At 47.2% G+C, this 27,417-nt stretch overlaps 1 protein-coding gene across 4 annotated transcripts in view; it reads right to left on the bottom strand.

The window, feature by feature from the left end:
- The window catches only part of Med14 (mediator complex subunit 14), a 291,290-nt gene that overhangs the window by 205,297 nt on the left and 58,576 nt on the right, over positions 1 to 27,417 (bottom strand). For 2 of the 4 annotated variants that reach the window (XM_076562089.1, XM_076562086.1), the window contains exon 2: positions 25,357 to 25,421. In XM_076562089.1, coding sequence (XP_076418204.1) covers positions 25,357 to 25,388 — 32 coding nt within the window. In that variant the 5' untranslated portion in view covers positions 25,389 to 25,421. Of the gene's footprint in view, positions 1 to 21,263; positions 21,293 to 23,717; positions 23,785 to 25,356; positions 25,422 to 27,417 lie in introns of those variants that run through there. The other 2 variants (XM_076562088.1, XM_076562087.1) reach the window with 2 other exon arrangements.

Genomic DNA, 27,417 nt, shown 5'->3' with positions numbered 1-27,417 from the left:
GAGAGCACACAGAACTCAGCTATTTAGAAAGAGCTTGTTCTAGAGCTAAAAGCACTGATTCAGGAATAGTCAACATTCCACTTGAGGTTAGCATAAGTCCAAGGCTCCCTCCATTCACTTTCCCATCTTCATAAAGGCACCCCTATTTCCTGCAGGCCACTGCTGGGATCCCTGTTTTGAATGAATTAGGGTTGCTTAGAGAGGGAATTTCTGGGGCTTTTTCCTGCAGATTTCCCGGTCAAACAGAATGTCAAGATGCTCTAGGAATCAAAGATTTTGGTTTACACCAATCCATGCCCTTCACTCCCCACCCTCAAAACAAAAACACCTAGGAAGTGGAATTATTTAGAATGTGCCAGAACTAGAGGGAAAATGTTCTCAACTTCTCTCGGCCTTGCCTGTAGAAAAGGTGCCACAGAAGCCTGAGATATGCACATGTAGATTCAGCCTGTCTCCTGGGTGCCAGGGCTCCTGTGGGTCACCTAAGCTCACCTTCCTGGAGAGTACTATAGGGCTTCGCTGGTTAAGAGCACTTGCGGCTCTTGCAGAGGGCCCAGGTTCAGTTCCTAGCAGGTACATGGCGATTCACAGCCATTCAAAATTCCAGTGCCAGGGCATCCAATATCCTCAGCAGGAACTCAGCAGGCACTAGGCACACATGTGCTGTACATACATATGTGCAGGCAAAACACTTACACACATAAAATTAAAAAAAAAAAAGTGCCAGGCATAGTGATGCACACCTTTAATCCCAGCACTCAGGAGGCAGGCGGATCTCTGTAAGTTCGAGGCCAGCCTAGGCTACAGAGTGAGTTCCAGAAAAGGCACCAAAAACTACACAGAGAAAGCCTGTCTCAAACAACAACAAAACCAGCAAAAAGGTTAACTTTTATTTATATTTACATGACTGTTCTACCTGACATAACCTATGTACGGCCTCAGAGGCTGGAAGAAGGCATCGGATCCTTTAGAATTGCACCTACAGGTGCTTGTGGGAACCAAAGTCAGGCCCTCGGGAAGAACAATCAGCAATCTTAAGCCCTGAGCCTCTCTCCAGGCCCTGGACTTTCCACTTTTAAAGGAAACGGGAGCAATGATCTGGAAGAGGAGAACCACTTTTAGATTCAGCAGAGGGCAGGAGAAGAAGGTCATTTCCTAACCGGAGCTGGGACAAGTGCTCCAGACCAGTAAGAGGCTATTTCAATCTGTGGGACCTGCGCCACGATCACTGTGCCAACTGGGGTAGAGTGGAAACACTTGAGAAGATGTGCCTTGTACCATTTTATTTCTCCAGAGTTTGACTATCTAGGAGATGACTCATCGAAATTCCCTCCTCCGTAAAGCACTGCCCTAGGCTCTAGGTCCCTCGGTGTTAAAAAAAAAAACAAAACCAGGACAACTTGATTAGTGGAGAGTGTGAAAGCCTGTGCCTAAGTGGCTGCATCCGTGGGGCTGGAGAGATGATTCAGTGGTTATGAGCACTAGCTGTTCTTCCGAGAACCCGGGTGCAATTCCCAGAACCCACAGGGTGGCTGCCAGCTGTCTGTAACTCCAGTTCCAGAGGGAGGGCCTGATGCCCTCTTCTGGTCTCTGTAGGGATACATGTGAAACACAGACAACACACATAGGCAGATTTTTTTAGAGAGAAAAAGACAGATGATAGATAGATAGATAGATTTGATAGATAGATAGATGATAGATAGATAGATAGATAGATAGATAGATAGATAGATAGATAGATAGATAGATAGATAGATGAGAGAGAGAGAGAGAGAGAGAGAGAGAGAGAGAGAGAGACCACTTAGAGCTTGCCAGTGTGCTTGTTAGGTTGCTATGCTGAAGAAAAAAAATGTTTGGTTTGGGATTTGGGGGGATTTTTGAGACAGGGTTTCTCTGTGTAGTCTTGGTGCCTGTCCTGGAACTCACTTTGTAGATCAGGCTGGCCCTGAACTCAGAGATCCACTTGGCTCTGCCTCCCGAGCGCTGGGATTAAAGGCATGTGCCACCACCGCCCGGCAAAACTTTCTTTTTTTTTTTTTTTTCAGCCAGGGCAGAACTGCTGACAGAGCCAAGGACCTTTCTGGCCTCAGCGGAACTGCTTGTCAAAGAAGCAGATCTGCTTGCTTTGGCGATCTCTGCCCAGTGCAGAAATAACAGCAGCTGTTAAGTGAAAGAGAAAGCCACGTGCACCGTGTAAGTAATCAACCAAACAGGTTTCTGGGAATATTAGCCTTTCACTCTAACCTTACATCACCAAGAACCCCCAAACAACCCTAGGGATGTCCCCAAACAGTGGAGCTAGCTCACTTCACCAGTCCACGGGGCAGAAGAACTAACTCATCCAGTGCAGAGAGAAGATCCCTCATGTGCACTCCCAGGTGACATTCCCAGGCTACAGCCCAATTGGATCTCTGAATCCAGAAACCAAACAAAGGAGTATTCTCCAAACCTGGACCTAGACTGGAGCCTCTTGGCTCAAAACCAAACCAACGAAATAATCAAAAACAATCCAACCAAACAACAAAGCATTAAGACCCTTTTCTCAACCGGGCGATGGTGGCACACGCCTTTGATCCCAGCACTTGGGAGACAGAGGCAAGAAGATCTGTGAGTTTGAGGCCAGCCTGGTCTACAGAGAGAGTTCTGGTATAGCCAGGGCTACACAGAGGAACCCTGTCTCGAAAAACAAAACAAAACAAACAAACCAACAGAAAACCCAAAGACCCATTTCTTCCATCAGCGTGAAGCAGCGCCAGGCAGCCCAAACTTCAGTGGGAAGGAAAGGAAAATAAATGCCTCTGGTTGTGTGTCAAATGTTTCCAGGCAGTTACTGGGAAGTCCCTGGAGTCCAGACGATCACCTTTCATTAGCCATGAGCAGTTGGGTCCCCTCTGCCTGCCTCAGCCATCGCCGGTTCCCTAGTGGGAACATGGAAGATCGTATAGCTCAGGGTAGGGGTTTGTGCTTGCCTGTGCCGCCCAAACTGGGAAGGCCCGCACCGCTCTTGGCTCTAGAAGACCCAGGAGACAAAAGTTGGTGGCAGTGAGCCTATGCTAGGGCCTGAAGAAGACAGTTCGCCTCAGCTCTCCACCTCAGAGTGTCGGGGTGGAAGAGCTTGTAGAGGAGGCAAATGGAAGTCCAGAGACACAGGGCGGAAGTTCGCGCTCCCAGCAGGCAGGCAGCCCCTGCTCTGGCTTGGGCCGCCCTCATCCAGAGGTCTGTTGTTCCTCTTTACTGGCGGGCCATCACAGTGCTCTTGGTTCTCCTGCAGCTAGGTAACTTGTACCTGAGGAAGGGCTTCTTCTCAGTGTAAAGGACAAGGGAGAGGGGACAGGGGACAGCAGAGGGCAGTTTGAAATGCCCCCTTGTTAAGCCCTGTTATCAGCAGCCACCGAGACTAGATCCTTGTGGCTGCCTATGTGGATGACAGTACTGAATCTTGTATGTGCTGTGTTCTCTCCTCTACATAAATGCTTATGGTGCTATCTTATTGTACTGTACTCTTTTTTTTTAAAGGCAGGATTTTACTTAGACCAGGCTGTTCTCGAACTTGATATGTAGCTGAGGATGACCCTGAATATCTGCTTCCATCTTCTGAATGCTAGGGTTGAGACATACAGCAGCACACCTGGTTTCTTTGGTGCTAGGGATTGATCCCAGACTTTCGTGCATGCTGTCCAAGCACTCTGTCAGCCGGGCCACCTTCCTAGCCCCTCGGCCTTCTGCTTGGGATGATGGGAGACGACACCACATCTACGTGAAATGAAGTGAGTGACCTAGGCATCCTGATGTGGTATTAGGCTATCACACAGGCTTACTTGAACACAGGTGATGAGGTGCCGGGGCAGTAGGTCCCATAACCAAAATAGCTTCTAAGCAGCTAATGGGTGGGGAAAACATTTATAAGGATATGTCGGACAAAAGGATCATTCACATCCTCAGCAGAATGGAGCAGGACAGTTGCATATATATCAGGAAAAGAGGGCAAGGATTGCTCTTCCGTCTTTTCCTTCGTTTAAACACCCCCAGTTCTTTATTTGTCCTTTCAGTTTAAAATTAGCATTGGCAGGAATGGGACTTCACTGCGGCACTTTCGTAATCCTCTGTTCTTCTTGTTCCCCATCCCCACCTCCTCCTGCTGGTCCCCTCACCCCAACGTAGCTCGCTTCTTCTCTTGTGTCCTAATATCCTTTTTCCCTCTACCCCTCCCTTAAGACCTTGTCTTCCCCTCTCATAGCGCCTTTCTAGTTTTATGACTTACTTATGCATGCGCGCGCGCGCGCGCACACACACACACACACACACACACACACACACACACACACACATGCACACATGCACACACTTAAATCCAGGTTCCATGTATGGGTGAAAACATGATATTTGCACACACACACACACACACACACACACATGCACACACTTAAATCTAGGTTCCATGTATGGGTGAAAACATGCTATTTGCACACACACACATGCACACATGCAGACACTTAAATCCAGGTTCCATGTATGGGTGAAAACATGCTATTTGTCTTTCTGAGTTCGGTTTATTTGACCTTGCACTATGATCCCCAGGTCTATTCATTTTCCTACAGATGTCATGACTTCCTTTTCTTTATGGCTTAATAAAATTCCGTTGTGCACATGGACCATATGTTCTTTATTCATCTGTTGTTGGGCAACGAGGTTACTGCCATTCCTCAGCCACACGGATGCCCGAACCCTTTTTTTTAAATAGTCATAGTGCATTAGAATGGTTCAACCCAGCAGCCACTGTGGGTTCCCTAGCCACATCCATTCTGGAATCACCTTCCTTGGCAAGGTGCCGTCCACTCCTCCCTCCCAGCCCATCCCAACTCCCAGACAACTAGCATGGTTCCATGACTCCTGTCTGCTAATTTAACTAGGGGTGTGTGCTCCAAAGCGGGCTGGTGAAATCTGAGGGGCTGTGTGCCATGCGGAATTTTGGAGGCATTTTGCTCACTTGTAGGATGGGAAAGAAGACAGGAAACATTCCTGTTGTTTTCTCCCCATCCTCTCAATGTCATGTTGTGAGGGTAACTGTAGCTGCTGCCATTTTGTGATCACAAGGCACCAATGTGAAGCCCAAAGCAACAGTCCTGGGTAATGTTGACTTAGTCAAGTCTGAACCCCCTCCCTCCTGATAGATGCATTACTAAAGGCTAGGGTAAACTTCATTTGTGCGTGTGCCAGCGTGAACACGTGGAGGTCAGAGGACAACTTGCAAGAGTGGTTTTTCTCCTTCCACTAAGTGAGTTCGGGTTCAAGCTCAGGCTATCAAGCTTGAGTGGCAAGCAGCCTTAACCCCCGAGCCTTCTTGCCAACCCCCATATAAATGCCATGTATTTAAAGCTAATTTTAATGACACATCATCTGCTTGGAGCTGAAAGCAGACATTTGCTTAACTAGAGCAGTACACATTTTTAATCCCCTCCCTAATGCCCGCCTCACCCCTTCACAGTCTTGGCGGGAGACAGAAGCTTCCCTGCTTTTCCCTGGGCCTGAGATGTGCAGTAGTAACCCTCCAATGGGATGACGACAACAACGACGACGTCCTTTCCTAAACCTCAGTCCTTATGTGGCTTGCTCATGTAACACTGTCACCTTTCCAGAACTCTTCATTTGGGACAGGCCTGTGACAGGGAGAGCTATGACCAATGAGAAGAAAGAAAAGTTGCTGTAGGCATCATTCAGGAAAACTTCCCACTGGGGTCCCCCTCAGCTGGCTCGTCCCTGGCCCTTTCCATCCTTTTGGAACACACAGATAATACTCAGAAGTAAAGCAGCCACATAAGAGCTCAAAGACCTTGCCGAGCATGGTGACACACGCCTTTAATACCAGCACCCAAGAGGCAGAGGCAGGGGATCTCTGTGAGTTCAAGTCCAGCCTGGTTTACAGAGTGAGTTCCAGGACAGCCAGGGCTACACAGAGAAACCCTGTCTCAAAAAAAAAAAAAAAAAAGCTCAAAGACCAAAGCTGACCATGACCTCACAACAGCTGGGAGATCCTGAGTGCCCAGGACACCAAAGAGCTGGTGTGTTGCTCCTGGACTGCCTTCCTTTGAACCTATAAGAAAAACCATATAAGGAGAACAAAGCCCCATGGGCTGGGGAAATGTCTTAGTGGACAAGAGCAGTTTCTGTGGAAACATGAGAACCTGAGTTCAAATCCCCAGCACCCACATAAACAGTTGGGCATGGCTGTACATGCCTGAGCCCCCCTGCTGTGCTGGGAGGTAGAGAGAGGAGGGTAGTTAGGGTATGTTAGCAGCTAGCCTAGCTCCAGACTCAGTGAGAGAGCCTGACTCCAAAGGAACAAGGTACAGAGTGCATACTGTCATGGCTACCCACACACATATGTACATACACAACATACACATAACACATGTGCATGTAACCCAAACAAAAACAAAACGAAAAACCCTAGTCAGGCATGGTGGCACATGTCTGAAATCCCAGCACTTGGAAGGCAGAGACAGGAAGATGGCAAGTCCAAAGCCAGCCTGGGCTACATAACATGTTCTAGGCCGGTCGAAAACAAACTTCTGTTCGAGTAAAACCAAACGTGTATGCTGCGCAGCTAAATAACTGATAGGGTGGACACTGAGCTTAACCTTTCTAAAAGCTGGAATTTGGGCTTGGTAAGATGGCTCAGTGGGCAAATGGCTGCCATGCCAACGTGAGGACCTAAGTTTAATCCCCGGAGCCCATGGCAGGCCTGGTGCATGTCTGTAATCACAGTTCCCTGACTGACTGTGAGATGGGAGGGGAACAAGAGAACCCTGGAAGGTCATGCATGACAGGAAGCAGAGGAACAAACAACACATTGTGCCTCTGACAGGGTGGAAGGCAAAGACTGGGACCAACACACACATACACACACACACATACACACACACACACACACACACATACACACACACACATACACACACACACACACACACACGCACGCACGCACGCACGCACGCACGCACATGCTGTGAAATCTTTCATGTGCAGAACGATTCTGACACTCCTATATATGATTGAGAAATACAATAGACATTCCCTAGCCACTTCCTGCTGGCCTCAGCTCAGCTCTCTTCCCTTGGAGCAGACCACTTGTCCTGACATGTCAGGGAATATTTTCCAAGTTTCCTGCCATTCCTCTGTTTTTTTGTTGTTGTTGTTGTTTGTTTTGTTTTGTTTTGTTTTGTTTTGTTTTGTTTTCAGAGCTGAGGACCAAACCCAGGGCCTTATGATTGCTAGGCAAGTGCTCTACCACTGAGCTAAATCCCCAACCCCATAATGGTTTTTTGTTTGTTTGTTTGTTTGTTTTTCGAGACAGGGTTTCTCTGTGTAGCTTTGTGCCTCTCCTGGATCTCGATCTGTAGACCAGGCTGGCCTTGAACTCACAGAGATCCGCCTGCCTCTGCCTCCCTAGTGCTGGGATTAAAGGCGTGCGCTACCACCGGCCGGCCCTGTCATTCTTTTTATTTATTTATTCATTTATTTATTTTGAGACAGGATTGTTCTACATAGCCCAGGCTGTCACTGTGTAGGCCTGACTGGCCTTGAACTCACAGAGATCCTCCTGCCTCTGCCTCCCAAATGCTGGGATTAAAGGTGTGCACCTAGCCCTGTCATTCCTTATAAAAATGAAAATTGCAGATTCTGGGGTTTGGTTTGTTTTTTTTTTCAGATAGGGTCTTGCTGAGTAGCTCAGGCTGGCCTCAAACTCAAGAGCTTGATTCTATCTTGCAAGTGCTGGGATTACAGGTATGCGCCACTACACCTGGCTCTATTATTTATCTCGTTTTGATATTTTTAATGTTTATTTTTATTTGTGTGTATATGTTTGTGTGTGTGTGTGTGTGTGTGTGTGTGTGTGTGTGTGTGTGTGTGTGTGTGTGTGTCTCGCGCACGCGCACACGCAATCTGGCGTGCATGCTCACTCACAAGCCTCCTTACCCCAGGAGGCCAGAAGAGGGCACCAAATCCCTCTGAGCTGACGCTACAAGGTGGTTGTGAGCTGGACATAGATACTGGTCCTGGTCAAGAGCAGTACACTCTTACCTGCTGAACCATCTCTCCAGCCCCTATTTTATTTTATTTTTATTTATTTTATAAACATGGTCTCAACATGTGGTACTGGCTATCCTCGAACTCACTATGTAGCAGGCTGTCCTCAAACCTGCAATGATCCCACTGCCTCTGGCTTCTCAGTGCGAGAATTACTGGCATGGAATGACCACCACGCCTGTATGCTTTTAATTCAAAGAAAATAATAATACTAGGTCCTCTCCACCACATTTCATTATGCTGATAGGAAATGGATTTTTCTTTCTTTTCTTTTCTCTCCTCCTCCTCGTTCTCTCTCTCTCCCTCCCTCCCTCCCTCCTTCCCTCCCTCCCTCTCTCCCTTTCTCTCTCTCTCTCTCCCTCTCTCCCTCCCTCTCTCCCTTTCTCTCTCTCTCTCCCTCCCTCTCTCTCTTCCTTTCTCTCTCTCTCTCTCTCCCTTTCTCTCTCTCTCTCTCCCTCCCTCTCTCTCTTCCTTTCTCTCTCCCCCCCCCCCCCAAGAGGGTCAAATAGATTGGGAGAGCAAACAGCAACAGAGCTTTGAGGAAGCAGCAAAGCACACGATCAAAGAGACCACAGAGGCTGAATCCTATTTTTTGAAAGTGGTCGGGGAACCAAGAAACAAGCTGATATCTTTTGTTAAGTTCCAGAAAGACTCAGCATTTGGGGGCAACCCTAACTTAGGAAACTGGGGTGTTAGGTGACACCGGAAAATAAGAAGCCATGTTGTAAACAGTTGGGCAGTCTGAATCTACTTTGGAGACAGGAGCCAGTGAGTTGTTTGAATAGAAGGTTGCCCAGGATAGAACCCAGGACCTCAATTGCACATACGTGCTCTTGCTGCTGAAGAGAAGGCATTTAATGTATTGACTGAATTAATGAGCTGACTAGGTATGAAGTTGTTAGGTAGGTAGCTGAAAGCATAGGAAGAGAATTCTGAGAAGGTAACATGGAGGCAGTAACCTCGGGAGGCTGCGATCATCCTCAAGGCTGGGGAACAAAGGAAAGAGGGTGGGATTATTAAAAACTGGAAGGTCCGAGGAGGATCCCAAAGGACTGGAACACAAGCTCTCCCCGCGGCAGGGTGCTGCTGCGTGCACAAATACGGGTGTCCCTGGGCCGGGGATGTGATAAGGCAGGGCAAGAACTGTAAAACTGCCTCGCACTGTCGCTGCCGGGAGGCGCAGCGACCGGAGCGTTCAACGTGGCTGGGCTGCGGCAGGCTGGAGTGGAAAGCAGGTCCCTCTAGCCTTTGCTAGCCCGCCGGCTTCCCTCTACTGCCCTCTCCGGGTGAAGTCTAGCAAGTAACAGCAGCAAAATCAATGCGGCTGGCTGACTCCGCCCAGCCAGCACAAAGCCAGAGAGAAGGGTGGATTAGAGCCAGAGGACAATACAGTAATCATTGACAGTGTGGGTTTCAGGAGCCATGGACATCCAGATTTCCAACCTCAGCGACACAACGGCTCCCCCGACTCCTGCCGAAGGCTGAACAGTGTTCTCGCAGGGGATGGGTGTGAGGAAAGGGTGTTGTCTTTTGCCTGGGGAATATTAACCATTGCTGAGCGAGGGATTCTGCATCAGGAATACGGAGTAACTGAGGATGAAGTGACCCTCAGCCCTCTTCTCCCAATGACCTTCAATGAAAGATACCACCAGCTTCCCAGTCAGCATCCCAGAAAGCTGCGTCTCTGAGGCGCCGACAGCCCTAGACAGAAATCTAGCTATCATAACTCCAGTACCGTGGTCTACATAGGTTTCAGTAAACGCCACACTCAATAGCCCCCATCAGACTCTTCCAATCACGTTCTTAGGTTATAATCTTAGACCCCAGGACTCCTAGATATCTCAGGAAACTCACTAAATCAAGACAGAGCACAAAACATGGAGGATAAAAGAATTTGGTAGAAACAGATTACATTGAGAGATGTAGCAACTTCAATAGTTAATATTTTCTGACATCACAACCACATAAAAACATCTAAAGAACAGGAAAAAGTCCTCTGGCCGGGGGTGGGGGAGTGGGGGTGGGGGTGGGGCGCGGGCTGGCTAGAAGAAACGAAAAACTCAATGGGAAGATTGAAAGCTAAAGGTGAGTGAATCTCTCAAAATATGGAGAAGAGCCTGGCCATAGTGGCACAAGCCTTTAATTTCAACTCTCAGGAGGCAGAAGCAGGTGGATGTTTGTTCCAGACCAGCCAGAGAGCTCCATAATGTGACAAGTCTCAAAAAAAAAAAAAAATCCAGAAGGCCTGGAGATGTAGTTCAATTAGCAGAGTACTTGCCTTAAGATCCATGCTGGATTGATGGCTCAGTGGTTAAGAGTGCTTCCCAGCACCCGCAGCCAGTGGCTCCCAGCTGTCTGGAACTCCAGTTTTAGGGGATCTGATGCCCTCTTCTGGACACCGTGGACACTGCACACATATGCACGCCCCTCCCCCACCACATATATGCACATCATCAAAAAGAAATAAATCTTTAAAAAATGCCAAGAAAAATTAATTCCAACCTAGATTTATGAACCTGTGAAACAACCCATTAACAGGTGGGAAGAGGGAGGATGGGGGGGGGGAAGGAAATCTGTGGTTGGTATGTAAAATGAATACAAAATTTCTTAATAATAATAATAAAAATCCATTAAAGAGACTAACGACATTTTAGTTAAACAGTCTCAAAAAATTTACCTCCCATGCACCCAGTTCTCAAGAGTTAGCAGAGCTGCTCCAGCATGGAAGAAGAAAAATACATGAGAAGAGAAGACAGAGTTGGAACTTGAGAGGGAGGTGACGGGCGGGCGCCCCCAGTGACACTGGAGAGCAGGCTGACTAGGGCAGAGCCACTGCAGACAGCTTCAGTGAACAATGGACTCCTGGAAAGCTGGGCGCATGTGAATAACTGGAGGGCACCTAAGGGCTGGGGTGTAGCTGGGGGTGAACATAGGCTTCATATGCATGAAGCCCTGGGTTCCAGTCTCAGCATGGAAGAAAGGAAGGAAGGAAGCGAGGAAGGAAGAAAAAGGAGGAGAGAGAAAGGGAGGGAGGGAAAGAGAGAATTGGATGGCAATTAAAGGTTGGGGGTGGGCTAATTACTAGTTTATAGGAAACTATACAAATGAAGAAAATGGGCAGCTGTTGCTCTCAGGACAAACAAAAGGCTGAGCAAGCCAGCAGATCATCGGGAGGAGGGTACTACACAGCTTCGCAGTGAAGTGCATTTCTAGAATCACAGGATGGAAAGGTGGGATGTTGGTCCAGTCAAAATGCCGACAACACTGTTGGAAGCCCGGTGACTGAAAGTGGCCTGTCTCTATCGAAACACCATATCCTTTCCTGCATTTAGATATCACTGCACAGGTCAGGACACCACAACGCATGTGCGAGCCAAGCACCAGAAGAATCCATTAAAAGAGAAGCAAGGGTTGCCTACAGGAGAGGAAAAGAGGAGATGGGGGCAGAAGACCGTGAAGAATTTCCGTGAAAAAGAAAGAAACAACATCCTAAAACCTAAATTTGAAACACAAGAAGGCAAAATTGAAAAAAGGTTTTTTTTTTAAAAGAAAAAGAGTCAATTATTAACTCCAAGGAAAATAAAAGTTATTGAAGAAAGGAAAGAATGCTGAATGTGTTCAGCTGTGAATTCTAGTTACATAAAGTGCTGGCTCTGTTCTCTTTGGGCCTTCCAGCTTCGTGGAGTCTGCCAGCAGACTCCCGTGGCCTCTGCCTTCTAGGCTTCCAAGCCCTCCCACCCCCCCCCTACCCACCCCCACCCCACCCCCGCCATTCTTAGCAGGATAACAAAGGTGTGGAGGGTGAGAGGAGAGCTGGCGAATCTCAGTTTTCGGCTCTGTTCAGAGCATGGGCATTAAGTATGGCCCCGTGCCTCGCCAGCACCTACAGCTACTGTCAGGTAACCATCTCCACAGCTCTCTGTCTCCAGGTTCTCCGGGGCCTAGTCATGGCAATGGAGTCCCCAAAGTTTCACCAGCCAGGTCTCTGGTGGTTTCCCTAGGCCTTGCCCACATTTAATGAATAGTCCTTATTGGATTCTTCTCAAATTGCCGATCTGGAGTGTGCCGTGAGTTTGGGGCCAGGACCATGACTGACACACACAACTGTGGCGGAACTAAAAAGTGACATGTGCAAGATGATATCTAAAGACCGCACACAGGGGCCGGCAAGATCGGCTTCCATCAGAAATAGATTGACTTGAAAGGGAAAAAAATGTAAGAAATCTGACCATAGAAATACGAAAGCAGGGGGCTGGAGAGATGGCTCAGTGGTTAAGAGCACTGGCTGCTCTTCCAGAGGACCCAGGTTCAACTCCCAGCACCCACATGGAGGCTCACAACTGTCTGTAACTCCAGTTTCTGGGGACCTGAAACTTCCCATGGCAAAACATTACTGCACATAAAAGAGAAAAGGAAGGAAGGAAGGAAGGAAGGGAGGGAGGGAGGGAGGGAGGGAGGGAGGGAGGGAGGGAGGGAGGGAGGGAGGGAGGGAGGGAGGAAGATGAAAGCAAATTCCAGAAGAAATAGCAGAAGGAGTTGTGGCAGCGAGGCTCTCTCTTGTTGATTATGTGAATTTCTGAGGACTAAGTCTAGACTCTGCTCCTAGGATTGGGCTTCAAGACTCAGCAGGAGCTTTGCAAATCATTTCAGCTGGTACATGTGTGGATCCCAGCACTCACAAGGCAGAGGCAAGTGGATCTCTGTGAGTTCCAGGCCAGCCTGCTCTACATAGAGACTTTCATGATAGCCAGAGCTATGTAGTATAGTGAGACCCTGTTTCAAAGGGGGGGAAAATCTATTAAATGAATATCAATCATTTCTTTTTCTCTTTCTTCTTCTTCCTCCTTTTTTTAGACAGGGTCCTGTGTAAACTAGATTGACCTTGAACCTTAAATTCCTGGTCTTCCTGCATCTGCCTCCTGAATTCTGGGATCATAAGCATGCTCCACCATGCCAGGTTTACATGCTGGAGGTGGAACCCAGGGCTCTGTGAATTCTCAGCAAGTGCTCCAACTACTGAGCTCCAGCCCCAGATCCAGATCCAGTCAACTGTTTCTGTTAATCAGAAGAGGGGAAAAGAGAAAAACAAGAATCTGTGTGTGTGCATGTGCGTGTGCGTGTGCGTGTGCGTGTGTGTGTGTGTGTGTGTGTGTGTGTGTGTGTGTGTGTTCCTTATTGTGTGTTTGGCTCAAAGAAGCTTGGCATTGACTATTCTAATAGAATGGAGGCTGCAGACAGTGCAGACGAATAAATATCTCCAGCAAATGAGGTTAAAGGACTCTGTTCGTCTCTGCAGATGCAGTTCAATTTGAAATGCCTGACCAGAGTAATAATTCTCTGCACCAATGGGAGGCCCTGCCAGGTGAACAGCTCTGCTCAGCTCCGGCTCTGTTTATCCTGCAGTGTAAGGCTCCTGGCTCACCAGCTCCTCCTACAATGAATGCAGAGCCTCTCCAGGGGAAGGATATATTGCTTTATCATGGAAGCCACTACCTACAAAGAAACCGAGTTCTTCAGGGTGGGGCTGGGGTGCATCACAATGAAGCTAGCAAATAGGGAGCAAAAATCACATCCAATGACACAGAAATCCAGACCTGTCTGCAATGAGCTGAAATTTAAGCCACCAGCCAGGTAATGCCAGGCTGCAGCCACCAGGCTGCCTGGAATCTAAAGCTGAAAACACAAGCATCTCACAGAAAACACATCAATCTCTTAATGCTAGAGAGATTTTTGGAAAGCGAAGTCCAGACTAAGGAAATTAACTGAGAAATGTCCTCTCTGCTCCACCTGGGAAAGGAATCGAAACGAAGGCTCCACAGCACCAGATTTAGCACACGTAGCTGTCTCTCCATAATTATGCAATTTAAACTATATTATGCAATTTCCATGATTATATGAATATATGCATTGAGAGGAAAATGAGGAATTAAACCAAAACTTTCCACCAATTCCTGTTGAGTAAATCACAGGTTGGTACCAATACTTGCCATGCAACAGAGTGTCCATTCTTTTGAGTTCATGCCCCATTCTAAAGTCAGAGAACGAGGTCACAGCTCTGATCATAACCAGTGATACATGCTCCCCAGGCTGAAGGCGAACACTAACAGCTAGTTCTGAATAGATCATCAAGAAAAAGGTGGCTCTTCTGCAGCTCTTTGTGTCTGTTTGTTTGCGGTTCTGAGAATGGGACCCGGAGCCTCCCAGTACCAGGCCAAGCCCTCTGCCGCTGAGCCACGCGCCCACCCTGTGCCGCAGCTCCTTCACATAGTGGGTGCATTCAGGTCTGTGTGAAGGACAGGAACTCTGGAGTCAGGGTGGGGCTCCTTGGACCCTCATCCCAGGAAATGTCACCCTTCCACTTGAGATACAAGAAGTGCTGTCTGTGGTCACTGCCTGTCTTGGGTTGTTAGAGCCGCGGTTCTCAATGTGTGTGGGTTGAGACACCTTGGCGGGGTGGGAAGAACGACCCTTTCACAGGGGTCACCCAAGACCATCAGAAAACACGGACATTTACATTACGATTCATAGCTAGCAAAATGACAGTTCTGAAGTAGCAATGAAAATAACTTTAGGGTTGGGGGTGCCAATGAGCACAAAGAAGGGTGTCGAAGAAGGGTCACCTCTTCACCCCTGCTCCCACACCCAGCAGCACACAGAGAGGATGCCTGTGGTTCCCCGGAGCCAGCACAAAGAGAGGTGGCCATCTGCCAGGCAGGACTTCTTAAACGTTTTCCGTGCTCAGCCCCTTTTCACCCGATAAATTCCCATGTACCCTCGGCTACACAGACATATAAATAAGAACAAGCATACAAATGGAAAATTTTACTGATAATGAACAATTAAGAAATTTACTTTTAAATGATTCTTTGGTATACTTATGACTTCACCATTTATTTAAAAAGAAAGTACACATATGCTTATTTATTTACATAAAATGTTTTACATAAATAATTAAATATTGGATAAATATTTTATATTGTAGGACACAGAACATCTGCAACACATACTATCTTTCTTTTTTTAATTTTTATTTTATGTGTATTGGTGTTTTGCCTGCGTGTATGTCTGTGTAAGAGTGTCAGATCTTGGAGTTATAGACAGTTGTGAGTTGTCATGTGGGTGCCGGGAATTGAACCCGTGTACCACTGGGAGATCAGCCCATGCTCTTAACCTCTGAGCTATCTCTCGAGCCTCCCACAATGTTTCTTTCTGTCTTCATTTCTTTCTTTTTTGAGAGAGGCTTTCACGTAGCTCAGGTTGATTTTAAACTCTCTATGTACTCAAGGCTGACCTTGAATTCCTGAGCCTCCCACCTGAGTGCTGAGATCACAAGCATGCCCTACCACAGCCAGCTTGATCAACATGTTGATTTTATAATTGTCCATGCTAAGAAGATTGTTTCCAAAAAATGCACAGCACTTAAGATAACATCAGGAACAGCGTGTATTCACTCAACTAAATGCATTTTTCTTTTCTTTCTTGTTTTTGTTTTGTTTAGCTTTTTTTGTTTGTTTTTGGGTTTTTTTTTTTTTTGAGACAGGGTTTCTTTGTGTAGCCCTAGATGTCCTAGAACTTGCTTTGTTGACCAGGCTGGCCTTGAACTCACAGAGATCTGCCTGCTTCTGCCTCCCAAATGCACCACCACTGCTCAGCAAGCTAAGTGCATTTAATTTTTTAATTACATTTCTTTCTTTCTTTTGCGTGTGTGTTGTATAGTGTACATGCCTGTAATGCCAGTGTTGAGCTGGCAGAGACAGACAGATCCCTGGAGCTCACTGGCCAACCCACCAAATAAAAACACTGAGCTCCTGATTCAGAGAGGGACCCTGCCTCAAAAGTTAAGGGAGAGGGCTGAGGATATGGATCAGGGGTAAAGGTACTTGTTGTTTAAGTCTGACAGCCTGAGTTCAATCCCCAGAACCAACATTGTTCTCACTCTCTCTTACACACACACACACACACACACACACACACACACACACACACACACACACACTGCACATACACTACACTAATAATAATAACATCAAAAATTTAAAAATCATAAATGGAGAGTGGTGACTGAGGAAGACACCTGTCATCAACCTCTGGACTTCACATGGACACACATGTGAACACACACACACACACACACACACACACACACACACATACACACACACACACACACACACACACGAAACAAAAAAGCAGTTGAGTCCTGACCGGATATCTTCTGACATTGGCTGTTTGTACTCTGCTCACGGCGTTTTCTCCAGGTAAGGCATATTTCATATTTCAGGAACCTCCCACCAGTTTATAGATGGCATAGCCCCTCAAATCGTTCAAGATCAAGAAATGGGTCAGAAAGTAGGGGATTAGAGAGTATCAACAGGAACCTACAGAATGAAGCTTTCTCGAGAAAATAGCATGCTAGGGGGCCAATAGCCTAAAGCCCTGACCCAGAGGCAAACTTGTAGATGCCTACCTCCTCTGGGGCCTCCTCACGACGTCTTCACAGCTGAATCTCCATATTTCTATGACATCATCTCTCCTATAAACTGGAACACTGTACCGGTAAGGTGGAGAGAACCTGAAACTTTACTCTCCTGATTCTGGCCCAACTGCAAAAAAATCTAGCTTTAAAAAAAATAGTGGTTGTCAAGGCTACTCAAGGCTCACTGGCTGCCTGGCAGGCTCAGCTTTACTTGGAAGCAGCCACACAGCGAGACAATAACGCAGAAGCTGGAGGCAGGTGAGTCAGCCAGGTCCTTTCTTTCTCAAAAATACCATCCATTCTGATTAACCATAAAGGAGCAAGAAGAGCCCCAGTGGCAGGCTTCAAAGCCTCAACTAAAGCCATCAGAGGCTTTCTGACGACCTTGCTCTGGAGAGATGAAGGATATGCCAATTAGCTTAACTGTGGTGATCATATCATAATGTGCACATATATCAAAACATCACACGGAACACCCTGAATATATACAGTTTTTACTCGTCAGTGATACCTTAATGAAACTAGGAGGGAAAGAAAAACAGAATTAAAAAAACTAACATAGGGCTGAAAAGGAAGCTCAGTTATTACAATGATTGCCTAGCACAAATCCGCAGCACTGCATAAACATGGGAGAGAGAGAGAGAGAGAGAGAGAGAGAGAGAGAGAGAGAGAGAGAGAGAGAGAGAGAGAGAGAGAGAGAAGCTTGCCTGCCTGCCTTTGGGTACACAGCTATCATCTTTCAGCTTTTATTTAATTTTTTGTTTGGTTTGGTTTGGGTTTTGGTATTTTTGAAACAGGGTTTCTCTGTGTAGCCATGGCTGTCCTGGAACTCACTCTGTACACCAGGCTGGCCTTGAACTGAGAGATCTGCCTGCCTCTGCCTCTCAAGTGTGGGGATCAGTGTGGCTCATCTTTCAGCTTTTAATCATGAACACTGCAAACTTTCCATATCTGTCATCTCAGCACTTGGGAGGTGGCGATAGCAATATCAGAAGTTCAAGGTCAGCCTCAGCTGCATAGCCAGATCAGACCAGCCTAGGTTACAGAAGACCCTGTCTCAAAACACAAACAAGCCAACTGGTGATGCATGCCTTCAATCCCAGCACAGTAGGCAAAGGCAGGTACATCTTGGTTCAAGGCCAGCCTGGTCTATAAAGAGAGATCCAGGACAGCCAGAGCTGTTACACAGAGAAATCCTGTCTCAAAAAACAAATAACAACAAAAACCACAAAAAAACAAATATAACAGATATCTTAAGAATGTCAGGGCTGTGCAACCATAAAGACCTAAAGATGCATAACATGGGTGATGAGTGTACAAAAAAAAAAAAAAAAAAGCCCAGGAATAATGGAGACGTATGTTCATCCTAGCTCTGGGGGTGAAAATAGAACCCCAGGTATTTGCTGGCCAGCCAGTCTAGCCAATCAGTGAACTCCTTATTCAGTGAGTGCTCTCACTCATTTTGTCAGCAAAAGAGGAAGATGTCTGATATAAACCTCAGGCCTCCACATATGCATTCACAGGCATATACATACACACATGTGGACACATATACATGAATATGTACACATGTATCATGCACACAAAAAGAGAGAAACAGAGCTCGATTTGGGTACACAGCTTTCAGCTTTCAGTCATGGACACTACAAATCTTCCCTGAATTTCTATTAGTAAGATGGTGATCCCAGCCTCTACTGAATGAAAAAAAGAAATGAAAGGAGGACATGATGTCCCTAGGTATGGTGGAGGAGGTCTACTGTAGATATGAGGGAAAGTAGAGCTAGAGGAATGGTCCAGACTAAACCAGGCCATGGAAAGGTGGGGGGGACAAGAGAGGAACCAGGAGCCAAGAGGCCAGGAACAAGCCAGGAGACCAAAAAACACCAGCGTAGGGAAATGGGTGGGTTAGTCATATAAGGGAAGGGAGGAAGGGACCCAGCATGACTCTGTAACAGGTACTGAGAGATGCTGGGAGAACCTGGAGGCCAGGTCCACTTGGATATGTTAAATAGGCACCTCCACCATTTGTCCTGAGTTTGAGACCTGACACTATATGTGTATTTTGATTTAATTCAAATATATAGCTAAATGAAGAATGTATCATTGAAACATTTAGCACTGTATTCATGATTTTAGCTCTTACAAATTAAATGAAAAAATTCTTTTTTTTTTAAATTTATTTATTTATTATGTATACAGTGTTCTGTCTACATGTACGCCTGCAGGCCAGAAGAGGGCGCCAGATCTCATTACAGATGGCTGGGAGCCACCATGTGGTTGCTGGGAATTGAACTCAGGACCTTTGGAAGGGCAGCCAGTGCCCTTAACCAGTGAGCCATCTCTCCAGCCTGAAAAAAATTCTTAAAACATACAGATTCAGGCTCAGTAGGTAAGGGTGCTTGCTGCTAAGCCTGACAACGTGAATTTGGTTCCTGGAACCTGGAAAAAGAGAACCAACTCCCAAAGCCATCCTCTGACCTCAGCTGTTACACAGATGTGCCCTCAGCACATGCACTGTTACACAGATGTGCCCTCAGCACATGCACTGTTGCGCAGATGTGCCCTCAGCACATGCACTGTTGCGCAGATGTGCCCTCAGCACATGCACTGTTGCGCAGATGTGCCCTCAGCACATGCACTGTTGCACAGATGTGCCCTCAGCACATGCACTGTTGCGCAGATGTGCCCTCAGCAATGCACTTTTGCACATATATGTACCCTGTTCCCCAAATCAGTGTAAAATTTAAAAAATACAGATTCAATCCTTGGTTTGAATCTCTCATATTTGTTTGGTACTTAGGAAATGGCTTTTTTTCTGGCTCAACCAAGACCAAAAACAAACTAGCATCAAGGCAGGTTCGAATCCTGCCTTGTCATCTGTCTTAGGGTTTCTATTTAGAAATTTCACAATTCAGAGTTAAATTGTCAGTCCCCTCCCCAAGAAATTCCTTTTCCCAAGGTTGGGCATTTACACACACACACACACACACACACACACACACACACGGGACTGTCTCTGCTTTCCCGAGACACATTCTTGGCAGTTTGGAATAAACTTTTTCCCTTCATCACCCACGGAGTGGCTGTTTGGGTTTCTTTACTATACCCATTTCATCCATAAGTTCGTGGTGGAAAGCAGAAAGAGGTGAAGACTTATTCAATGTGGCCATGTTGGGAAGAGGGACAAAAAGATCCAGCAGCTCTGCCAAGTCTGTCTTTGGGGTCCTGAAGTGAGACCGAAGCTTGAATAGAGGGCCAAGTGTGTGCACATCTAAGCAAGGGTCAAGATGTGGTCCTACTGGTGGCTGTGGAGCCCCCATGGGACTGGACTAGGTCCTCTGGATACAGAAGACAGTTGTTTAGCTTGAACTGTTGGGGGGACACCGGGGCGGGGGATCGGGATCCATCCCTGGTGCATGAGCTGGCTTTTGGGAGCCGGGTACCTGCGGTGTGACGCCTTGCACAGTCTTGGTGCAGTGGGGAGGGGCTTGGACCTGCCTCAGCTCTGTGTGCCGGGCTCTGCTGACTCCCCACGGGACACCTTGATTTGGAGGATGTGGGGATGTGGGGTGGCTTGGGAGGGAGGGCTAGGGAGTGGGAGGAGGGAGGAAGTGGGATCTGTGGGTGGTATGTAGAGTGAATAGAAATTTCCTTAATGGAAAAAAATAAATTAAAAAAAGATGTGGTCCCACCTACCACGAACCCCTCCTTGTCTGGGCTTGGGTCTCACCCTGTTAGGTGATCTGACAAGTTGTTAGAACTGAAATCTCTTACCTGGAGCCAAGCCCCCCCTCTGGCTGGCACCCTTACTTCTCCCAGCAGGAGATTCCCGGGGATTTCCTGTTTCTTTGGGGGCCGTTGTTTCAGTGGTCCAGCAGTCAGATGGTGAGAGTATCTTCACTCCTGCCAGCCCACTACAATCTCAGATTTCAGTTGGTGGGGCAGAGGGGCGGGGAAGCGGGTTGTCATGGTAGTAGGGGCATGGAAGAGCAAAGCTGCTCACCTTGCAGTGCCCAGGAAGCGAAGAGAGACAGGAAGGGCCAGGAGAAAATACCTTCAGAAGCACACCTCCAGGGACTCAGCCTCCAACCTGCCACCCCACCCATGCCCTCTGAAAACACTGCCCCCAGATGGCGGCTAGGCCTCTAACACATGAGTCCGTGGGGACATTTTTTATATTAAAACTGTAATAGGGGGACTGTAACATTTCACAGAGTTCTTTTAAGGATAAAAGGAAGTCGCGTGTTCAAAGAACGCGTGGCTCCCATAGGTCAGTTTTTTCATTACGGCAATGAAATAGCAAAGGCTATTTGTGCAGAAAACCTGGCTTATTTAGCTATCCGTCCAGGAGGCTCAGGGGTGCTGTCACCCACCGGCTCAGCTCTGGTAGAGGCCTCTCGGCTGTCTCACGTCAGAGCAGATGGCAGTGACAGGCGCGCTGGTGGGAACAGGGGATGAGAAACCAGAAGACTGTGGGAGGGGGCGGGGCAGGCTCAACCTTTTAGAGCAATCCTCTTGCAAGAACTAGCCTCAGTCATTCCCTGCCAAGCCAAAGCTCCGTCTCTGGGAGGCTCCCGCTGCCCCCCCCCCCCTGCTTTACCACACTGGGGACTAATCTTCACACTTAGTCCTTTCCTTTGTCTTGCTACAGTCACGGTTTTTACAGTTCACTACTCAGTCTTTTATTTCAAATACCTACCTACAAAAACACATCCGCTTAAGGAAGCCTCCGTTTGGACATTGCTAGTGGATCGGTGACAGATTCTGACTTGCTGTCAATTGCCGCGCCACAGCAGGAGACACTGTGGTGGCTGTCCTTTCCAGGGTTTCCAACGGGGCTTAGAAAGTTGCAGGGTGCACAGGGAGAGGCCATCTTTGTCTTTATTATGGCCTCTTCAAATGTGATTTGGGGATTTAATTTCATTGTGAGCTCCCTTTGCAAGCAGAAAAACAGGATCCCCTTAAAATCAAGTAAGAGATATGTCTAAGTTAGAATACAAGGAGATTTGGAAAAGCAAATTCAGGCTTTCTTAAGCTAATGTTCTCTTGTAGGTAGGTATTTGGACGGTTTTGTGTGTTTGCTTGTTTTCTTTTTCTAATCAAATGAGGGAAAAGGTCTGTTGCTAGGGAAAGGTGAGAGTCTGTGACCGGTATTTATGATCCTGTCTGAATGTTGCCTCTGTTAAGATAGCTAATGTGAGTTCAAATACATATTCTTTGTGTGTGGGGGGGGCAGGGAATGAGAGAAGACATATCACTAAAGGATTTTGTTCAGCCGGAGAGAAGGACACAATCATGTCACCTGCAGGAAAATGGATGGAATCAGACAGACATCAGCATGCTCGCTGAAGCAAGTCAGAGGGAGATAAGCTCTGGCGTGGTCAGGATCGCAGGGCTGGAGCCATAAGGCAGACTCAGAAAGACAAAAATTGCCTGCTTTCACTCGTGAGGGACCTCAATTTTAAAAAAATAACACTATGAAAGAAAGAGAGGAGGGGCCGTTTTTGAAGAGGAAGGGGACCCTTGGGAGGACACGGGGCCCTAAGAGAGAGAGGGTTGTCGGAGGGGGAATATGGCCAAAGCACATCATATACATGTATGGAATATCATGATGAAATTCATAAGTGTGTGTGAGTGTGTTCCTGTGTGTGTGGGCGTGCGTGAAAGCCAGAGCACAGCCTCGGTTGTCATCTTTAGGATCGCAGTCCACATCCTTTGAGACAGATCTGTCATCAGCCTGCAGTTCACCAAGGGCCTGTCTTGACCTCCCCAGCCCTGAGATTACAAGAATAAATCACCACATCTGGATTTGTTTGTTTGTTTTTCAGGACAGGTTTTCTCTGTGTAACAGCCCTAGCTGTCCTAAAACTCGCTCTGTAGACCAGGCTGGCCTCGAATTCACAGAGATCTGCCTGCCTCTGCCTCCACCACCTGGCTTACACGTGACTTTTTTTTTATTTTATTTTACAATACCATTCAGTTCTACATATCAGCCACGGGTTCCCCTATTCTTCCCCCCCCACCCCCTCCCCTTCCCCCCAGTCCACCCCCCATTCCCACTTCCTCCAGGGCAAATCCTCCCCCGAGGACTGAGATTGACCTGGTAGACTCAGTCCAGGCAGGTCCAGTCCCTTCCTCCTAGACTGAGCCAAGTGTCCCTGTATAAGCTCCAGGTTTCAAACAGCTATCTCATGCAGCGAGCCCAGGACCTGGTACCACTGCCTAGATGCCTCCCAAACAGATCAAGCCAATCAACTGTCTCACCTATTCAGAGGGCCTGATCCAGCTGGGGGCCCCTCAGCCTTTGGTTCATAGTTCAATGTGTTTCCATTCACTTGGCTATTTTTTTTTCAATAATTGAGTAAAACTGAAATTTATTATAAGCCACAGTCATCCTAGGGACCTCCATGCTATATATATAGCCTTCATACACATGACTTTTTTAAACACACAAATTCTGGACATTACTCCCAGGTTTTCATGTATGTAAGACGATCACTTTACCAACTGAGCTATCTCCCCAGCCCCCCCTTTTTTTTCAATGAATAAACATTAATAAAAAGAACTTCAACCTCACACAGTCAGAACGCAGTCAAACTCTTTGCCAGAATGTAATGTGAATGGCTTCTAGTCCAGTTCATCAGATTCTCATCCCCATCCAAAGCCTCAGTCTTTCCCTCCCGGCTTTCAGCACTCTGGTCTTTGCAGTTTCCATCAGCATTGCTCACTGAATTCTGCTGACACCATCCCGAACCTTCTCTGGCCCACTTCTCCAGTCTCATCCAAATTGATATCAGAAACCAGTTTCAAAGGCCTTAGAGCCCTGTGGTCAGGGTTAGTCACAGGAACGATCCACTTTTCTGGGACCAGTTTTCTCTGTTAGTTAATTTTCTCATCACTGTGACTGAGTATCTGACAGAAGCGACTTAAGGGATGAAGTCTTTCTTTGGGCTCATATTCTCAGGGACTACGTCTGTCATCCCTCTTCTCTGTGTTTCTGGGCCTACTTCTAGCCTTCCACACTTTGGGCCAAGTCATCAAGCAGAAGTTAGCAGTTAGGGCACACTCAAGTGGGACAGCATCTACTACTCAGAGAGTTTCTGTAAGATAGGACAGACTGGAGAGATGGCTCAGAGGTTAAGAGCACACTGACCGCTCTTCCAGAGGACCCAGGTTCAGTTTCCAGCATCAACATGGCAGCTCACAATTGTCCATAATTCCTATTCCAGGGAAGCCAACAACCATGACAAATTATCAATGCACATAAAATAAATAAATAAAAAAACCCGAGGACCCGGGCGTGGTGGCACATGCTTGTAATCCTAGCACCAGGGAGGTAGAGATGGGAATATGAGGAGTGCACGGCCTGCATTGGCTATGTGGCAAGTTTGAGGCTAGCCTTGGCACGTGAGACTGTGTCTCGGAGAGAGAGAGAGGAGGAATAAATTATTACATGCAAAGAATTTAAAATAATGCTTAGTAAGGGTAAGAATTCAATATTAGTGCAATTGTTTTGATAATAGTTTCATTCTCTTTTTTTTTTTTTTTTTTTTTTTTTTTTTTTTTTTTTTTGGATTTTCGAGACAGGGTTTCTCTGTGTAGCTTTGCGCCTTTCCTGGGACTCACTTGGTAGCCCAGGCTGGCCTCGAACTCACAGAGATCCGCCTGGCTCTGCCTCCCGAGTGCTGGGATTAAAGGCGTGCGCCACCACTGCCCGGCTCATTCTCTTTTTAATATACCATGAGTCGGTCTTTCTTATTATTCCAGGGCTTTTCCTGTCTGCATTTTGAGTTCCTCCTACTCATTTCTTTGTTTTCGAGACAGGGTTTCTCTGTGCAGCCATGGCTAGCCTGGATCTCTCTCTGTAGCCCAGGTTGGCCACAAATTCACAGAGATCTGCCTGCCTCTGCCTCCTGAGTGCCGGGATCAAAGGTTTGCACCACCACACAACACCCCTCTCCCTTCTCATTCTACACCCTCTAGTAGGGCTGTCTTTTATTGCCTCATGCAATGGCCACTTTTGTCCCTGGTACCCGTATACAGAGCAGGTCACTGCTCTGTGACCTGGACTTGCTCCATCCAACTGTCTATTTTAGAGTTCCTCTGCAGACCATCCAACTCTTCAGGCTTGTGCCTCTCCATTGCCTAACACAACTCACAACCACTTCAGTCAGTAGTTCCACTGCCAGAGACCACACATTCTTCATCTTAGATCAAGGCCTCTTTCATGGCCACATCCAGCCAAACCTACCAGGTATTCAGTGTTCCTATCTCTCGCCTGTTTGGGGATATTTGATCTCACTGTGAAACTCCAAGACTGTGTTAATAAAATTAACCTTGGATCAGAGGACAGAGACAGCAACTAGCTGACAAGAATTAGCCATAGAGAGTACGGAGGACCCAGGAATACGGATAAAGAGCCGCACAGGAAGGGGTAAGGAGGGACTTAGAGATTTGTGGTCTTTTTGGTTTGAGACTAGTGGAGAGATGCTCTCTTGCTGGGTCTCTGGCCAAAAAGGAAGGTCAGCTGGTTGCTTCTTGGCCCTCTGATCTAGCAGGTTTTCACACCAACATCTGACTCCTGAGTCTTTAGTGGCAAATAGAACGACAGAGACTTAATCAAAACTTATATTTGGCGGCGGTGGCAGAGCTGGTGCTGGGAGGACCAAAAACCCTCCAGGCTATGGTCTGAGCAGAGGGGTGTTGACTGTGAGACCTCGGGGCCCAGATGGTCGTTAAAATATCAACAGATTCAGGCGCAGCCACTAAGTCAACAGAAAAACAACACCTACCTGCGTCGTCGTCGACGACGACTATGGGACATAAGACAGGATTCACAAGATCAGGATGATGGGTTCTGAAATGAAAGGATCAGGAAGTCTGGTCACTATAGGGAAATTCTTAAGATGGCGGCAAGTTGTGGGTAGGGGACTGTGCCCTGTAACTCTCCTGTCACCTTGGGTGCTGGCATGAAGCCTTTTGTTGGAGCCCTATGTTGAAATGAAGGTGGTCACATGTGTCTCAGCTCCCAAGGAGGGATCATGGAAGACTCATGACTCACATGAGTGGGCCTTCCTTGTTTTGCTTGGCTTGAAAACAAAACAGAACTTCTTAAGTCACCAGAAACCAAATGAACAGATAACAGCAAACTCAGAGCAGTGGGCCTTTGAATTCTCGTATTTTCTGTTGCCTTGGTCACCATACTGTACAGGGGAGAATGCCAAGTCAAACAACCCTCCGGGTGACTGTTCAGCCCTGTCTAGGGCACAAAGGGGTAAATTCTTATGCCAAAAAGAAAGAAAGGAAGGAAGGAAGGAAGGAAGGAAGGAAGGAAGGAAGGAAGGAAGGAAGGAAGGAAGGAAGGAAGGGAAAGAAAGAAAGAAAGAAAGAAAGAAAGAAAGAAAGAAAGAAAGAAAGAAAGAAAGAAAGAAAGAAAGAAAGAAAGAAAGAAAGAAAGAAAGAAAGAGGAAAAATGCATATTTTATCTCCAAACGGTTCTGCTCTGGCAGGGAACTCCATGTGGGTGTATTTTTTTTTTAAATCAGGTGCCAGGTAATTCTGTAGGCTAGCAAGGCTAGCCCAATACTGGAAAACCCTGGCCCCAGGCTAAGAGCCCAACTTTCAGGGAAGCATTCAAAGGTCTACAATATGCTGTTCAGCTCTTTGGCCTCCTCTCCCCGCTCTCTGCGTAGAAATATTAGCCCAGGCAGTCTAAGAGCCTGGGGTCTTCCATCCTGTCCGCCCAGCTCATCTCCCCCAATGATTTCCGTTCTCTCACTCAAGGATTGTCTCCATTCCCACTGCACGTTGGCTTGGGTTAGCCTGCACTCCTCTGGACCCTGCTGATGCCTTATCCATCCCTGTGGTGACATTTATCCAACAGAGATTCAATGACCCTTTCGGCCTGTTTCTTTGAATAGAGAATAGAGAGCATGAGCATTTGCCTGTGTGTATATATATGTGCACCATGTATGTGTCTGTAACCCATAGAGGTCACGACATTGGATCCCCTGGAGCTGGAGTCCAGGCAGTTGTGAGCCACCATGTGGGTGCTGGGAACCTAACACAGGTCCTATGCAAGAGTGGCAAGGACTCTTAACCACTGAGCCATCTGTCCAGGCCCTATATAATACTTTTTGGAATAGGGGACAAAGTCTCACATAGCTTAGGCTGGCCTCCAACTCACTGTGTAGTTAAGGATGGCCTTGAACTTCTGATCCTCCTGCTTTGAGTGTTGGGATTACAGGTATGCCATATAATGACCACTTTATGTAGTTCTGGCGATCAAAACCAGCAAGAGAGAAGGAGGCCATCCTAGTTAGCTGTCTATTGTTGCTACGATGAGACACTATGGCCAAAAGCACCTTGGGGAGGAAAGGGCTGATCTCAGTTCACGGCTTACAGTCCATCTGGAAGGACAGGCAGGGCAGGAACCTGGAGGCAGGAACTGAAGCAGTGGCCGTGAAGGAACACTGCTCACACGGCTCGCTCAGCCTGCTTTCTCCTAGCACCCAGGACCACCTGCCCAGGGTTGGCACCCTTCACAGTGGGCTGGGCCTTCCTGCATCAACCATTCATCACGCAAATGCACCACACACTTGTCCACTGGCCAGTCTGGTGGACGCAGTTCCCCAACTGAAGGCCTTTCTTCCCAGAAGACTCTAGAGCAGTGGTTCTCAACCTTCCTGATGCTGCGACCCTTTGATACAGTTCCCTGTGCTGTGGTGAACCCCAACCATAAAATCATTTTCATTGCTACTTCATAGCTGTCATTTTGCTGCTGTTGTGAATCAGAATGTAAATATTTGATATGCGGCATACCTAATAGGTAAACCCAAGGGGTCGCAACCCAC

This window comes from Peromyscus maniculatus, chromosome X (assembly GCF_049852395.1).
Source record: "Peromyscus maniculatus bairdii isolate BWxNUB_F1_BW_parent chromosome X, HU_Pman_BW_mat_3.1, whole genome shotgun sequence".
Lineage (NCBI taxonomy): Eukaryota > Metazoa > Chordata > Mammalia > Rodentia > Cricetidae > Peromyscus > Peromyscus maniculatus.
Note: the sequence above shows the minus strand (reverse complement) of the source record. Positions and strands in the feature narration are given on the sequence as shown.